This window comes from Crocodylus porosus, unplaced genomic scaffold, assembly GCF_001723895.1.
Source record: "Crocodylus porosus isolate Cpor-Errol unplaced genomic scaffold, CroPor_comp1, whole genome shotgun sequence".
Taxonomy (NCBI): Eukaryota; Metazoa; Chordata; order Crocodylia; family Crocodylidae; genus Crocodylus; species Crocodylus porosus.
Window position 1 is genome coordinate 53,045,204 of NW_017728906.1, and position 17,510 is coordinate 53,062,713.

At 41.9% G+C, this 17,510-nt stretch overlaps 1 protein-coding gene across 8 annotated transcripts in view; it reads left to right on the forward strand.

Annotated features, from left to right (window-relative positions):
* DMD (dystrophin) overlaps positions 1–17,510 on the forward strand; it is a 1,922,593-nt gene that overhangs the window by 1,218,636 nt on the left and 686,447 nt on the right. For all 8 annotated transcript variants that reach the window (XM_019529123.1, XM_019529125.1, XM_019529122.1 and 5 more), the window contains 2 exons: positions 7,779–7,926; positions 10,312–10,461. In XM_019529123.1, the coding sequence (XP_019384668.1) occupies positions 7,779–7,926; positions 10,312–10,461 (298 nt within the window). The remainder of the gene's footprint in view (positions 1–7,778; positions 7,927–10,311; positions 10,462–17,510) is intronic.

The window sequence follows — 17,510 nt, forward strand, 5'->3', positions numbered from 1 at the left end:
TCCCAGGATATCTATAAGGTTATTGTGAGTCATCCCCTAACAGGCTGCTGGTGAGCTACCTTTTTGGGGAGGAGCAGCAATGCAACTTGGAAGGGCTGTGTGTATAAATAACTGTTGCTTCTGTTTTGATCCAGGACAATCAGATCAAATGTGACATCTAGTTACAGGCTTAGTGATTTAGAAGACCAGTGTACACTTTTTTTTTTATCTTAATATAGCAAAAGATAAATGAACAATAATTGAATAATATTTGGAGATGGGCAAATTGTATGTAAATTCCTTCTGAATGCAAAGTCCTAAATTTCTGTAAAAGCGCAATTTTTATACTTGGTATACTAAATAAGAATATGGAATCTTTTAACACTGAATAAAGCAGAAAAAAGGGATATGCGTTGTTATAGGAACAAAAGACAGTTTCTAATAGTGTCACTAGTTTGGATGGGACGTAGGTTTCTTTTTTCAATTTTAAGTTTATCCAGTTTCTGTTTTGAAACAGTTTGCAGTCCACTGTCATAATTTTTCTCTTTCTCCTCTCAACAGTCTTGACGTGTAAGAACTTCTTCACTATCCTGGGCAGCCATTCTTTTTCTTTTTTCTTTACTCAGAATTTTATTTTAACTTGGGAGCTCACAACATCTGTCTCGCTCTCTTAGATTTTCATGCAAGTGTGATTGATTTAGTTGTTTCCCACTGAAGATACTGAGTAGTTACTTAGCTGGACGTTATGAGGGGGGTTTTCCCTATCAGATTTTATATTTTGACTTTATCATATAAAGTAATACCATATTGTCTTGCATGCCACACAACTCCAACTAAGAAATGCACCTGATTGCCTTTTATGATAAGGTCACAAAAGCATTGGATGCAGGTGTTGCCGTGGATGTAGTCTTTCTGGACTTCAGCAAGGCCTTTGAAACTGTCTCCCACCCCATCCTCATTAAAAAACAAAACAAAACTAGGTGACTGTGGCATTGATGCCTACACCATCAGATGGATTGCAGATTGGCTGAAGGGTCGCACTCAGAGGGTGGTGGTGGACGGGTCATATTTGACCTGGGGAGAAGCAGGCAGCGGAGTCCCCCAGGGCTCGGTCCTTGGGCCTGCGCTGTTCAATTTCTTCATCAGTGATTTGGGTGACGAGGTGAAATGCAACCTGTTTAAATTCACTGATGATACCAAAATTTGGGGTGAGGTGAGCACGCTAGTAGGGTGGGAAAGACTGCAGCAAGACCTGGATAGGTTACAGGGGTGGGCTCAACACTGATAAGTGCAGGGTGCTGCACTTGGGCAGTAGTAACCAGCAGCACACTTATAAGATAGGAAACTCCCTTTTGAGAGCACGGAGGAAGAAAGGGATCTTGGAGTCATCGTTAACTCCAAGACGAACATGGGCCGACAATGTGAGGTCATGGTTGGCAGGGCTAACCAGACCTTGTCATGCATCCACAGGTGCATCTCAAGTAGGGCCTCCTCCCCCTCTACGCGACACTGGTCAGGCCACAGGAGGAGTACTGCGTCCAGTTCTGTGCATCCCACTTCAGGAGGGATGTGGACAACATTGAGAGGGTCCAGAGGAGGGCCACCCACACGATCCGGGGATAACAGGGCAGACCCTACAATGAGAGACTGTGGGACCTGAACCTGTTCAGCCTTCACAAGAGAAGGCAGAGGGGGGACCTGGTGACCATCTATAAACTCACTAGGGGGGACCAGAAGGATTTAGGAGAGACCTTGTTTCCCCTAGCGCCCCCTGGCATAACAAGGAATAACAAACACAAGTTGTTGGAGAGTAGGTTTAGATTAGACATCTGTAAGAACTACTTCACTGTCAGGGTGGCTAGGATCTGGAACCAACTTCCAAGGGAAGTGGTGGTGGCTCCTACCCTGGGGGTCTTTAAGAAGAGGCTTGATGCCTACCTGGCTGGAATCATTTGAGCCTAGTTTTTCTCCTGCCCAGGCAGGGGGTCAGACTTGAAGATATACAAAGTCCCTTTTGACCCTACTTCTATGATTCTATGATTCACGTTGCTTTTGGAATGCAGAATTTGGGGGGCAGAGGGAGAGGGAAGGGGGGGTGATATTTTCCCCCAAAAACTCATGTCCTAGAGCTGGCCTTTTCATGGAAAGTCATGTAAGATAGCTACCAACTTCTTTCTAAGGGCCTTTTTACATGTGCTCCGGGAGAGTGTGTGCGTGTGGGGGGGGCACTTTAATTAGAGTGGCTCTGAGAGCTGCTCTAATGAAAGCACATGCAGCATCTCATGACGCATGCAGCGTCACCATGCTTCAAAATGGTGGCAAGGGTGCTTTAGGTAAAGTCCATTTCATGAGTTTTCATTAAAGTGCCCCCACCACCATTTAGGCGTGTGGGGACACTGACACACAAGGCGTAGAGGTTGTTGGGGTTCACTAATTAACACACTGCAGCAGACTTGATTCATTAGGTTTGTTTTGACCTGCTGCAATTATACCACATTGGAGCAGCCTCCCTGCATGTCTACAGGCACCCTAAGACACCAAGCAGATCCAGGGTTAATTCTTTCACAGTAGCTTTCAAACTGGCAGTAGTTTTTGGCTGCTCAGGGTTAACATTGGTCTCTGCCCCTTTTGCTTCCTGCTTGATAAGCTGGCAGCCATATTTCACCATAGCATTTCTGTGCTTATGTTCCCCAGTGGTTCTGTTTTAGCAAAGAAAAGTCAGCCTCCTCATGAAGGCATGCACCCCAATTTGGGAGATCTGACTTTTGGGGGAAAGGGTGTATGCATTATGTGAGTAAATGTGGAAAATCTAAACAACTAATGTATATTTTCTACCCATAGTTAAAACTTAGTGATACAATTGTTGTGATGCCTGCAGAAAAAAAATCAATGCTAAAAGCTTGAAATCAGTTGTATACTTTCTTCTAAGTAAATTAAAGTAAGAAAAATAGACACTTTAATTAAAATATAGGAGTTGTTATTTTATAGCAAAATTTTAGAAGATTGAATATTAGTAAAAACTTCAGTGACCGGTGGCTGGGGTGGGGGCACAGCTGCAGAGGCCAGGGGCAATCAGGGACCGATTGAGGTGATCAGGGAAGTCAGCAGTACCTTTTTGCAGGGGTGCACTGCCACGCACAGGGGGTGCACCCACATGCACCCCCTATGCATCGCCCCTGCATTATATATTGCACTACTTTTACAGTATGCTTGGAAGCAAGCTTTTAAATATTCTGTCATAAGATTTTTTTGTAAGTAACAATAGTTTCAGGGATTTGTGTTAAATGGTGTGAAGCTTACACTTTTTTGGTTTCATTCTCTTTGCCTGAAGCTTATTCCCAAGCCTTCTCAAAAGGAAAACACCATCCATTTTGCTCGGCCCTACAATCAGAAAGCATACTCAGTTAAAAAGACTGCCTCACTATAAACACATTTTGATATAATTGAAAATAGGTTTCATTCTGTTTGACTTTTCTGAGCTTTTTGTTGGCAATGACTGTCATGTTGATAAGTGGCAAAGTATGGGAAATCAGAGAACGTAAACCAGTTGCCATCTTGCTTTCATAATGGAATTTTTCTTTTACTTGCTTACATTTTGAAATAATGTGAATAACATTTTGAATTATTAATATACTAGTAATGCTGACTGTTTCCATGGTTAAGACTGAGTTGCTCTTAAAACACTGATGTGCCCTTTGGTTAAGTATTTTAAAGAAAGATTATTGTCCTTCAAGTGTGCCTTTCAATCTTGTGACAGCTTTGCAAGTTATCACTGATGTCAGTTTAACTTTAGGCAATGCCCTTTTTTTCAAAAGGGACACTTAGCAGTCTAATCCATGGTTTCCATTCCTTAGAGATTGCTCAGTTTTTCATGAATGGCTCTGGATTTTATTCTTTAACTAATTATGAGAAGGGTCCCTGGACTGTTACCTAATTTTGCCATTTTCCCACAGTCTGCCTGGATGTAACTATAGGCTTTGTTAGGGCTGTGTTACACCTTTATTCTCTGAGCTGCACAAATGTTGATCAGTGTTAATGCTAGCTTGGAGTTTGGAGCAGTGACAGCCTGTAACAGATACCCCAGCGCTCTCTGTTACTTGAAGAGCAAAAGCCGCCCAGCCAAGGAGCTCTGCAGGCAGGCAGGGACAGCAGCTGCTGGCTGTCAGGGCAGTGAGGCTAATGAGATACTTAGCAGCCAGCCCAGGCAGTCAGCTAACTGGATGCGGGCAGGACCCTGGAAACATATAAGCCCAAGGCTGGGGTTGGCAGGGCACTTTTTCCCTGGCTGCCACAGGAGGAGTCCCTGCCTTAGATTGCTGCCTAGAGACATTTGGTTGCCTTCATTGTTGCTTACAAGGCTCCGGGAGCCTGCAAGGTACCCAGGGCTAGAAGGCATGCTATCCTAGGGGGAAGTTTGCTGCTTAAACAGGCAGAGCATGGTCTCCATGGTTTTTTATGTTATAGCCCAGGGGCTTATGATTTACGCTGTTGTTTAACCAGTGGTTTGTGGGTGAAGCTATAGGGAGGTGGAGGCCTCATTAGTATCCAGAGGAGTATTTGATTGCCTTGAGCCCTGCCGGGGGCAAGCTCAGGGCTTGAACACTTACTGAGTGCAGAGTGGCATGTGCACAGGGGCCAGGGGCCCTGCACCAGCGAGGCTCAGATGCACAGGGGACCAGCACTAGAGGGGCACAGCTGAACAGGGGCAAGGGGCCCAGTATAGAGGAACTAGGGGCTTGGTGACTTGAAGGGATAGGTGAAGCTAGAGTCTCAAAGCCATGTCCTATTCAGTGGGCCTAGACTAGAATGCTGAGCTACAATAAAGGGGCAGAGGCTGAAGAGGTCCCAACAGAAGGATAGCATACTAGTAACACCCATGAGAAATGGGGTGCAGTAAAGGGACATTTGGTGCTATTCAATTAGTCCATAAGGCTTTGGGTGCCCAGCTGGGTACAGTGAACTACAGAGGCCCAGCCAGGGGCCTGGGACCTGTGTGACTGGGGCCTAGGAAAGGTCCATGGGTACCCTGCCTTTATATTTATTTATATTACCATCAAGGCATGGCAGGTAAGATAGGAAGGCACCCTAGGGGTGGAGCAGGGCATGGTCACAGAGCCACTGTGGGTGTCATGGCCACCCCATGGAATCCCAATGTTACACCCCCTTAATGTAGACACCTTCTCTGACTGTCTCCCACCTGCCCAGCTGTGATTTGTCACTAGGAGCCTGGTGAGCATGGGCTAGACTAGAAACTGTAGCTGTGAATTGCCAATAGAGGACTGGTGGGTGGGAGTGCGAGAGATCCTGGGACATCAAATTGGACAGCACATGTGTGGAGTGGCCACACCTTAATGAAACAGGAGCTGGGTTGTATGGATCAGAGATAATCCTCCCCTTTGAGCTGCATAATGAGTGCATAAGGTGTTAATGTGTGGATAATCCAGGAATTAAGAGCTCCAGGAGCTGCCCAGAATTACCGTGCAACAAGGATCTTGGACCAAAAGAGCAGCAGCCCAGCAACAGTGATACCTGGGCAGGCAAGTTAACCCTTCCCTGCCTGCTCCCCTGAAACAAATAGCACAGGCAACCACAAGTAAATAATTTGCTGGAGGCAGGGGGAACACCAAGGGCCAGAGGGGAAGCTCCTGGAGGGAGGCTAGAATGGGAAGCGGGGTTCTTACTTTTCAGCTCTTCAGACCCCTGCTGACCTGAATTTGTGACTGCTCCAAACTCGAGCTAGCACTAACACCCGTCAAAAATTGTGTGACTCGGTGTCAGGTATAACAAGGCCTTCTATTTGAAACATCCACCAGTCACAGTTTTTTTCCTTATGCCAATCCATTGAGCTCCTGCTGCTTCTGTTTTGCCACATTGATACCCTTGTTCCAGAGTGACATTACTGAGGGCCTTGTTAGACCTCATGCTGTAAGCTGGACAAATGTTAATCGGCTTAGTGGAGCAGTCACACAGTAAGGAAAAAAACCTATTCTGACTGTCCTTCACCTGCACAGCTATGACTTTCTGCTAGAGACTTGGTGAGCAAGGGCAGGACTAGGAGCAGGACCCACTCATTGCTCCTGCCAGGCAAAGAGCAGGTTGACCACCGTGTCAGTTGCAGCAAGCAGAGACCTAGGGAAGCAGCTCACTGAAACTGGCACAGCGTCTCTGCGCTGTGAGGAGAGCTGTTGGGCTTAAGCCCTGGCAGCCCTGCTCTCAGTGCAGAGCCGTTGCAGCTATGATACCAAGCAGCTTCTCCAGGGCTTTCTAGTCTAGTCTGTAGCAGCTCTGTGCTGAGAGAAGGGCTTTCAGGACTTAAGCCCAGTGGCCCCATTCTCAATGTGGATCCACTGCATGAGTTTCAACAGGACGAGAGAGCTCTAGGGCTGCAGTCATGGAGCTCACTCTGAGGGGCCTGATCCTTTTTTTTCTTTGGAGCTCAGTCAGTGCCCATCATCCCACACCCTACTGGCTGGGCTGCCATCTGGTTGGGCTGCAAGCTGGCTGGCTCTACCTGATCACTTAGAAGTCTGATCCTTTTTTCTCTATAGCACAAGTGGCATCTGCCCCTCATGCCACTGTCCCATGGAAGCAGAAAGCACTCTGGCTGCCAGCTGCTCTGGGGCTGTGGTACTCATTCTGCTTGACATCCCCAGGAGACAAGGCACTTTGCCCAGCCCCACTGTGCCCCAGCTCACCTTAAGTCGAGAGGCCACAGCATCCTGGCATCCTGGAGGTGGGTGGAGTAGCTGTGAGAGTTGGCAACGCAGTAATTAATGGAAGAGGAATAAAATTAGGTTGATTAGAGCTAATCCTGCCCTGAAGTGATGTAACTTTAAGTTAAATAACAAGCGTTTAAGTCACTTGAAAGGTGCTAACGTGCAGCCAGTCCAGGGGTTAAGAGCTTCAGAAGTTACCTAAACTTACTGTGTAACAAGACCCTTACTAAGGTTTTTCCACAGAGTTGTTTGTGTTCTTCCCCTTACTAGCCATAAGAAGGGCACTTGTGTGTTTATACATATTGTAGGACCATTGGTCAATTGGTTGATGGGAATGGTAATTTTCTACTTAGCCCTTTCACCCTTATACTTACAAAAGACATTATTTTTGAATACGGAAATTAGTAGAAACCGGTCAGTAGAAATAAATGTATGATGGGTGAGTCTCTGTTCTTTATTTCCTGCAGCACAGTAGGAATAGAGAGCAAGGTTCTGTAGCATTTGAGAGGCTTAGAGGATTTCAGAAATACAGTAGCTTGGGGCAGAGGAGTCTGGCTTCAGACAAAGGACAGTGTGCTAATTTTGGATAAACCATGAGCCTTACTATCTTGAAGAGCACATAGCACTTTTATCTGTATTTTAGCATCAAGGGGCTTCAAGACAGAAGTGGTGACTGTATGCCTCTGGAGACCCCCACAGAGGAAGGAGACAAGCAGAGAAGGCAACAATTGCTGAATACTTACTTGATAACTTTACAGCCAGTATATATAAAGAAGAGCGAGAACAATGTTTGTTTTCAACTAGAGTTCTTAAGCGTTTACATCTTGGGGTTATTTTTAGTCTTTATTTTCAGAATGTATTTGATATTCCTCTTTGGACATTTTTTTCTGGCCTGATCAGTTCTGAAGTAAAGAATACTATTGTGCTTTCCTTTTTAAAGAATGAATGTTGATGGCAAATAATGTTTATCATTTTTCTTGTATTTGTTTATGTATTTAACATTAAATATTGCACATGACCAATAACAGCACATTAAACAATTTTCCCCTGTAAACATGTAACGCGTTCTTCTTCCTGTTGCAGGCTAGAAGAAGAAAAGAACATTCTGTCACAATTGCAAGAAGGCTTAAATGAGTTCGGTTTATGGTTAGAGGAAGCAGACAGAGTTGCTGGTATTCCTTCTGAACCAGGAAATGAAGAGCAGTTAAAAGACTCTCTTGAAAAAGTGAAGGTAGTGTATTTTGAATGTTAGTTTTGGTGTTAATTTGTTTGTTCGGTAGACAAAACAAATTGAATTGTTGTTGTCATATTTCTTCCTGTTAAGTAGATTTCTGCTCCTCTTCTGCATTCTAGTAGGCAAACCAAATCTGAAGTTTTTAAAGCACAGACAGTGGAATTGTACTGACCAGATTAAAATTAGATGCAACACAGTAACTGAAAACATCTTGTAAGAAATAGTTGTTGCCTCTTCAATTGTGTCACCTTGAAGCCAGTGTCATTAAGGTAGTACAATTCCACCGTGTACCACTTAAAGCGCTGAGCTGTATGACGTCTTTAAAATGTTACAAGAGCATCCTGTTTTGGAGATTGTACTTGTATAATTATATGAATAAATAAATCACAGCCTTGACCAAAATTCCTAAGGAAGTGGGGAAAAAAAAATGTGTAGAGTAGATCTGAGACGTGATGATCTTTTCAATCTCAAACTTGAGGCAAAATTCCAAGATACCTCTCCCCACAACTGAATTGCTAAGTTTTGTAAAGCATGTGTGCAAACACTTTCAGATTTGCAGGAAATAGCTGGTTCTCAGCCAATTCATAGCACTGTAATTACCCTAATTTCGTAGGTATTTAAATGTTTACAAAATACGGAATTGTGAATAACAGTTGTATAACAAGGTTTAATAAAATGCGTCTAACCAATATGCTCATCACAAAAGCATGCAGATACTCTTACATGGGTGTCCAAGACATCAAGAGCACATAACAAACTTAGAAAGGCAACTTCTTTCAGCTCCTAGGGCATAAAATAATAATAATTATAATACCACCTATATCGCGCATGAAATATACTTGCTGCTTCACAGATAAACAATCTGTCCTGTGGGATTACAAGTGCTAAAGGAAATGCCAGAACATTATACAATTTCTGTTCTTCTCTGTTCTGCTGTATAGCTCATCTGACCTCTGTTATGTCATTGGTAGAACTATGGAGCCCTGAAGTATAAAGTTGCTAATGTTAATAGCTGTTGGGTTCATGCTGGATCTGAGAAGGAGAATGCACTTTTAAGGGTCTATGCAGATGTATGCTTTCTTAACCTAAAATATATTAATGTATGAGATAGTCCTGCTTTCCTCCCTGAAATATGGGTCAAAATCATTGTTATTTTTTTCTTAATATCTCTGTCACATGATGACACATCAGATTTGTTTTGGGTATTTTGTTTTTTGTTTGTAGGTGGTTGTTGTTTTTTGCGGGGATGGTTTTTTAATGACCACACACGGGGGTGGGGGTTTAATGACCACTACAACCCTAATAGTGTAACAACTAATTTAAGCTCTGCACTGCCCTTCTAAGGCTAATCAGGAAAAGGAAATGATAGCTAAAGAAGTTTGACTTCTTATTATATAATCTTTACTTACTTGATATCAAGACCACAAATTTGAAATAATTATGTGTAAGAGGGAGAATAGATAGATTTAAGGTTGAGAATATCTAAATTTAGATTCAAGGTTACCCAACTTTTTAAAACCTGAGAGATGCATCAGCTTGAACTGCTGTCCCCCACTGGGCTGCATGCCATGCAGACTTCCGCCCTCCCACTCTGCTTCACCCTCAGCTTCCTAGTCATGGGCTTCCCTGCTGCACCATGCCTGCAAGAGTGCCTTGGGCCATGGGTTTTCCTAGCACCATAGTCTGCACTGCACCGAACCCCCATGCATGGGGTCAGGAAGTGGAAGCTGCAAGAGGGTGGGGAAACCCAGAGAACCCAGATGCTGCTGCAGCCAAAGCTGTGGGGGAGGGGAAAAGGCAGCTGGGTGGGTGTCTGGGAGCCATAAATTAATCCTTTGGAGGCCACTTGCAGCCCAAGGGCCAGCAGCTGGACAGCCTTGGACATCAGTTATGAAGAAACAGGCATAGTAGGCAGGATGTAGCTTATATTACTGTCTTCCTCTAATTTACATAGCAGTCTTATGAATAATACTGTTTATGAGGTAGATCAGGGTGTTCAACACTACACAAGATCTGGAACCCCTTCCATGGGACTTAAAATTCACACTAACAAAAGGCAGAGTAAATATATATTTCTAAATCATTTGGTGGCCAACACTGGGATTCATTATATTATCAGTGAAACTTTTTATTTCTCTCCGAGAAAACTCCTTCTGTTGGCCTTCTAGTGTGAGGCTTTCTTTGTCCAGGATATATCTGCATAATGTAGTCAACATTTGTGGCTGTCTGAGCTTTTAAAACTCATAGCTATTCTGTACTAAACTAAAGCCAGAATTTAGTCACTTTGACTGATGGAGTAATTGATTAAAATTAAAAGAAGAAGTTAAGAGAGTAGAAAATTCTCCCACAGTTCATTTTAAATGTTGCATTTGTCTGTTTCAGTTCAGAGTTGAAGAGCTGCCTCTACGTAAGGGAATATTGAAAAAATTAAATGAAACTGGAGGAGCAGTACTTAGAAGTGCATTGCTGAACCCAGAAGAAAAACATAAACTTGAGAATAGACTGAAAGACGTTAACCATCACTGGATAAAGGTTAGACATATTAATAATAATATTATGGCATCTGACTCTTGCATATTTTGCACCTTGCATTCTCTTTGTCTGGATGAACGTGCTTGGTTCTCTGTGTTTTTATATGCTTGAGTATCATAAAGCATTCACAAATGTTACTCAGAGTTTCAAAGTAATGCAATAACATAGTTGTCTGATTTCTTCTTTTTTTTTAATGGGTGCCTGAAGTTAGTTCTACATCTATATTCAGGTACCTAAATTAAGTGATCTGCTGTTCTAAAATACAGAATCATAGAAAACTAGGGCTGGCAGGGGCCTCTAGAGGTCATTTTGTCCAATTATCTGCCTGAGTCAGGATCATCCCTATCCAAACAATCCTAAGCAAATCCTTATGTAAACTATTGGTAAAATAGGCACCCACTTCCCCACAACCACGAAGTGCAGCACCATAACTTGGTACAAGTAAAACAGAGGGACAATGACAACCAATGTCCATCTGTTGCAAGCGTGGATTAAAATATGCAAAGGGTGTTAATAAAAATTAAAAAGCCCTCACAATCTGTACCACTCTTGTCATGGTGTAAAATTCAGATTCTTTCCTGACCCCAAATGGTGACTGGTCTGACTCTGAGCAGAGGCGCAAGACCTTCTAGCAGGGATCCTCCAGGTTTTAGTCCTAGCAGGAGCATTGGCACACCCCAGTCAAAATCTGCAGCCTTGGTGCAGCCAACACACAGTGCTTCTGAGGAAAGCAACTCCCCCTTCCGCCGATATATGTAGTCACAGGAGAGGGAAGAAATTTCTTCCTGACTCTCTGTGACAGCCAGCAAAGCCCAGAAGTGTAGGAAATCTCCATAGGCTTATCCAACCTCTTAATTATCCAGTGTTACTAAGGGATTTATTCCCAAGTTTCACCTGTTTTGTGGTTGTTATTGCTACTGTGAGTCCACAGTATCTTCTGGGGCTTTAATGATTCTTCTAAATTACTGCCAGTGTTCAAGAAGTATTTACAGTGACGGAAGATTTTAATAGTGGCCATCAATTGCAGACTTAGTAGAAGTCTATAGATGCACACTCTTCTTTCATGCTAAATAAAGAATGGGTTGAATTCTTATTTTTTCAGTGATAACTTGAAAAACAAGCTACCACCTGAGCTATGGGCCAGCATGGCAAGGCTGCATTATAAATTAAGCCATGTGGTCTGAGACATTTTACTGGGGACTGATCATAAATTCAGAAACTGAGACGCATATTTAATTTCAGCTGTGTGGCTTTGTATATGTATTAAGAAAATAAATTAGAAAGCAGGGGAAAAGTAAACAGACAGTAAGAAGTAGTAGCCTCAAGAGGATGCCGAGGAATGATGCTTAGTCTCATAAGGATGCTTCATCTCAGGAAGATACCAAGAAATGTAGTCCTTTGGACCAGGAGACTCGCTAAGTTGCCCAACATGCCTTTTAAAGAAGAAACTTCTTCCTACTGCTCTTTCTCCAGTGCAGAGCAACAGAGTTTGCCTACATTTTTCTGTAAATAAAGAGAATTGCATCAAAGAAATGACTCATCGTTATCACAACTTCTCCTTTTTGCAGAGACAACTTAGGAAGGCCTAGAATATTGGTTAACTGCTCAGGCTAAAAAGGGCAATAACGTTGATCAACATTTGCAAAACTAGAACTCTAGAATTGGGATATAAATCACCATTTAGGCACATAACTAGATGCATCTTTCTCCAAAAATAGGCTCTCTGAAATCGATTTTAGATACAGGAGTTCAGCACCTTTGATAATCAGGCTATTTATTTTTACACACTGAAATATGGATTTATGTGCCTATACTTGGGCAATGATGATGGAAAATGTTCGCTATAATTTGAAAATTTAAAAGATACTTTTTTCCTAAAAATATATTTTCTTCTTCCATTATTAGGATTTTTTTAAAATCCATTTAAAAGAAAACTATTTTCTAAATTAATCTCTGAATATAATCTGTCATTGATACATTTTTGCATCTTGAGACTTCTTGAGTAGAATATTTCTTCTATATTCCTTTTGTTCTGTAGTTTTTAACACAGAAAAATTCTAGTTCTCTTACTGTCACTGCTAGGGTAAACTGGATAACTATGAGCACTTATGTAATATATTACGGTTTTTAAACTCTTGTTAAGGAGCAAGGAACACCACTTCTGTGCAATTTGTAAAACCGCTACATATAAACAGAAGTGCCTGGAAAAGCTGTAGACTAGATTAAATAATGTATTAGGCAGGACTTTTTAGGCTTGGAATTTACTGTCCTTAAGAGCCTCCCAAAATATATACCATATAAAGACAACCATTGTGGTAGATTAAGCAGCTGATTTGTTAGCACTTTAATACTTCAGAATTTCTTGGCTCTGCAGCTATTTTCATTATCCTGTGGTCCATTTTTTCATGTCAGTTTTTCTAGACATTCATTTACACCATGTGAGTTGAACATACTTGAAAGTAAATAGAATACAATTACAAAATTAAGTTTTCAGTCAAAAGTGCTTAGTTTTAATTGCTTACACATAAAAATTTGCAAAATGGTTACACTTTTGTTAAAATCATTATCTAGTTCACTTGAAAGGTACACTTGAAGGAGTTTGAAGGAATTTGTGGACCTTTTTAACCAACTTGATCTTAGCTTCAAATTTGTACTGCAGCTCAAATAGAGACATGCTTTATGCATTAGGAAATGCTGTATTGTTTTAGTGGTCTGTCTTGGGATATCGGATAAATAAGAAAACAGCAATAGATCCTTTTTGCTTAGCCTGAGTGCCACTTTTGATCACGCTTGCCAGGAAGCGTGTATAGGAGGTTTTACAAAATCTTTCTTTTGCTCACTCTTTTATAATCTGAAAGGAGCATCAATTCTTTCCTTTTCTTTTTTTCACATAGTATGTTATAGCTGGTGATAACAGGCTCACTTTTTTTAGGATCAGGGGATGTAAAATAAGAAACCCCTTCTATTTTGCTGAGGAATGAGAGCTTCAGTTACTTCAACTGTGCCATGTCCTTTGCCTTTAAACCTAAAGGGGTATGTCCTGCAGTTGAGAACTGCCTGCCCTGTCACTAAAGAAGAATACAGTTGCATGGATCCTCCTTGGAAGCAACAGCATAACTAGAATGGGGAGAGGGGAGCACCCATGCTGGGTGCCAACCAAGAGGTGATGCCAGGATAACCCCTGCCAGGAGTCTTTTGCTATGCATAGGCAGTCCTGCGCCAAGTGAAGCACTGCATCAAGCAATGTATTTTGGGGTTCGGGGGGTGCGAATGAGGTAGGCAGAATGGTGCTGCTTCCCTCCCCATTCCCTGCTCTGTTGTGGTTGGCATACTCTCACTACTATTTCTCCCTCTGCATCCTACCTCCCCACTTCAGGCACTCAGTGAGCTCCCTGTGCCACTGCATAGAAGAATCAAGGGGGGAAAAAAAAGAACATGAGGCAGCTAGGGCCAGAAAACAGTATGTGTTCAGGGATAATCTTGTATTTGCAGCATCTGAAGTATAAGTTCTGCAGCTTTCTGTTTTGTGGAAGGAGCACCCCTTACTCTTTTTTGCTAGGACAAAGTGCAGAGATCTTTACAATGAGATCCTTGTGGGGTATCCCTGTCCTGGGCCCCTTCCAAGTTTTTTTTTCTTTATGAACTTGCAGTCCAGCCCATTGTTTCCAGCAGGTTGTTATGTGTGTTACGTATGAACACTTGCACTTGGATTCCGTTCTGCTTAGAAGATGTCTAAGTCTAGAAATAATGTCACTGAAATGAAGAGGCTCAGTTGTGCTGTGATTTGTCATGGCGCAGCTGATGCACTTCATTGGGCAAAATTCACATTGCCCTTGATGATGCAGGACAAGGAACAATGTGATCTCTCTACTTTCCCCACTTGGCCAGACCCATCCTCCATGACTACTGAGGATGAGTCTGACTCGGTTGGGAAAGGGGGGCTTTTACCTGCCCCACCAGGTACACGCCCCTGCGATCACAGGAGATGCATCTGGCTGAGTGGGGAACCCTGATTTCCCTGCTTATAGAGGAACACCCCAAGATTCATGGGGTGCCTTTTTGTAAATAGAGAAAGCTAGAAGGGTCTTCAAGCCCTGTGAGCACCTGCCTGGGGTGGTCAGAGAGTAAAAACAGCTGAAGAGGTAATAGATGTCCAGTGCAATAAAGCAATAGCGTCTGTTACCATCTTGTCACGTCACTGATTTTTCCTTACATGTCATACAAGGGTATCAGCATTCTGCTTGCTCAGCATTTGTGCTGCCATAAAAAAATTTTATGGCATCACAATTGAGACATCAGGCAACGTCTGTCTCCACCCTAAGTTTAAGTCTCTAAATGTAATCCTGTTCCACCCTGATCAAATCCATGAAAAACAGTTAATGCAGTTTTTCTACTGTGCCTTCACTTAGATTTAAGATTAAGTAACAAAAAGTGACGTGGAGGAGCACCCACCCCAACTTCTGTGTTAATAGTTTTTCCAGGGAATTGATCAGGGTGGAATAGTTTGTATTACACACAAAACACCACTTGTATGTCACAGGTGGAATAGGATCTGGCCTTTAGTAATCTGCACCCTCCTGCTTATTTTATCTCACAGGATGATAATGCTTCAGGAAATATTAAGAAATGCAAGATGATGATGTTTAACTGTAACATAAAATGTAACAAATCATAAACTGGAGTTATTTCATGGACCTCAGTGGAACTATAGAAACTACACCATCTGAGATGATGCCTGCTGTTTTGTAGGGTTATGCTGGACTTCTGTTTATCTTGATCTGAGTGATAATGGTGAGGGAAACATCATCTGTGATTCTTGACCTTCAAGGTGACATACTTAAAATAAGTCCTGTTCAAACCCTCTTTGTATTCAGAAATCATTGCCCTGCAGCAACGAAAATAAGCCTAGAAAAGAAATCGAGTAGGAAAGGAATTGCAGTCACATAAAAGAAGCTTTTTTGTCTTTACTTTTAGGTGTTTAAATCATATGCTGATGACCTTGAGAACAGATATTTGAAAAATGTTTCTTCCCTTGGAATAGCAATAATTAAAAAATGACATTTCTTTGGTCATTGTTCTAAATAGTGGTTCTTAATTTGCTACTATGTTAGACAGAGTTTAAATGAAGAACAAAGATTAAAAGCCATATTTAAAAGTGTGAGTTATAAATTCTAGCCCAGTTTCTATTACACTTTCCCCTAAGCCAATATTTTGTGTAAAAATGAAAATAACAGTGCTATCTTTATGAATGGTCTTAATAATATAGAGAATGACTTGTTCTGTCAGTTTTTATGCTTTCACATCAGTAATTTTTAGTTTATTTTTATAGCTCAAAGAATCTAATAACTAAACTTCTGCTGTTGTGTCCAGGTAAGCTGGACACCTGGTGCTTCAGAGCATAGAAAAGGGATACTAGACATTGGAGTTTGTGATGAATTCAGGTCTTGTCATATACCACCTGCCAGGGCACGTAAGAGATCTGTAATGGGTTTCTTACCTTTTACTGTGCAGTAAATGGATTGATAGATTAGGCCTGGGGACAGTGAACCATGGAATCAGAGGTTTGCTGGAAGGAGTTTATTACTATTTAATGTTGTTCTTGGTCTGGTGTCAGCCAAGAGGGATGAGCTAGATTATCTAAGAGTTAGCCGGGTGCCAGAATCAGCATTCTCCTCATTTATCCACCTTAGTCTTCAAGACATCCACTATATGTATTATGAAAGTTATTATAAGTGCCTGATGGAGACATTTTGTTTTGCTTCCTTTTAATTTGTCTGCTGGTATTAGAACTAATTACTAGACACTGAAGACACCATTTCAGTGTTTACTGCCAGAGCAAATCAATTTGTTGTGCTCTATGAACAAAAGAATTTGAGTGAAGTGACATGGCTATAATTTGTGAACATTTTCAGTACCACCAGGCAAAGTATAGGTCGTCTTAGGTTGGCTGATCAAGTGTAGAGAAAAGCAGACGGATCTAGAAAGTGCAGGAAGGCAAAGTCATAACAAGGTTATAGTTCACGTACTGTGACTATTTGTAGGTTACCTGTGTTAAAGTCACATTTCTAGTGAAGTTATTATCCATTAATAAAGCTTAGTGTCTGCATACAGTTGCAAAGTTATGACACAACCAATATTTTGCAGGCTTGGGGGACTCTTGTATTTGGACTTGTCCAAAGTTAGTGTTATACCCTTAGTTTTGTGCTTTGTTAGAGATAGTTAATCACAGAAATTCATGCTCATAATAGTGTATATATATGTTTTCAATAATGGGTCTGATGTACCAGAGCTAAAACAGGAAAAGGAAATCATGCTGTCCTCTACTCGGCAAAAGGGAAAAATAAGAAAATTTATAGGCCTGCAGACACTGTAGTGATAGAGTTAGATCAATAGCAAACTAGACAATAGGTACCTGTAGGTAACATCCATTTATTTGTGTCTTTTTTCTTTGACAGTAAAGAACAAAAACCATTTAAACAGAAAAGAAATGGAGACCTTGGTCTTTAAAGCAAAATTTACCTGCAAAACTTAAGCTGCGAGTCCACCTCCCTAGACTTGATTTCTGAAAATTCTCCTAAAAAGCCTAAAAATTTGTTACGGGGGTATAGGTTGTAGCCGTGTTGGTTTAAGGACATAGGCAGACAAGGTTCTTTGAGTGAATCTGGTATCTTTTATTAGACCAACTTAAATAGTTGGAAAACAATTATTAAGAAAGCTTTCAGGTTCAAAAGCCCTTCGTCAGGCTAAGGAAGTTTCAGCAGTTGGTGGGTGCTCTTGGTGGATGGAATGAAACGTAAAGAAGCCAGAGGCTGGGCTGGTCTGCATGCAAGACAGACAGTCATTATAAACCTGCTTGACATCTGACTCCCCAGGTACCTCTCCACTATTCACCCCTTCTCTCTTTGGGTGTCCCCCTTCCCTGCCCGCAGCCTGTCTCTCACCCATTGACTCCTCAGTCTACATCTTCACTGACTGTCTGTCTGAAGTAAGTGAACTTCGAGCTGGAAGGACGTGGGCAGTGGGGTTCCGCAGGGCTCGGTCCTCGGGCC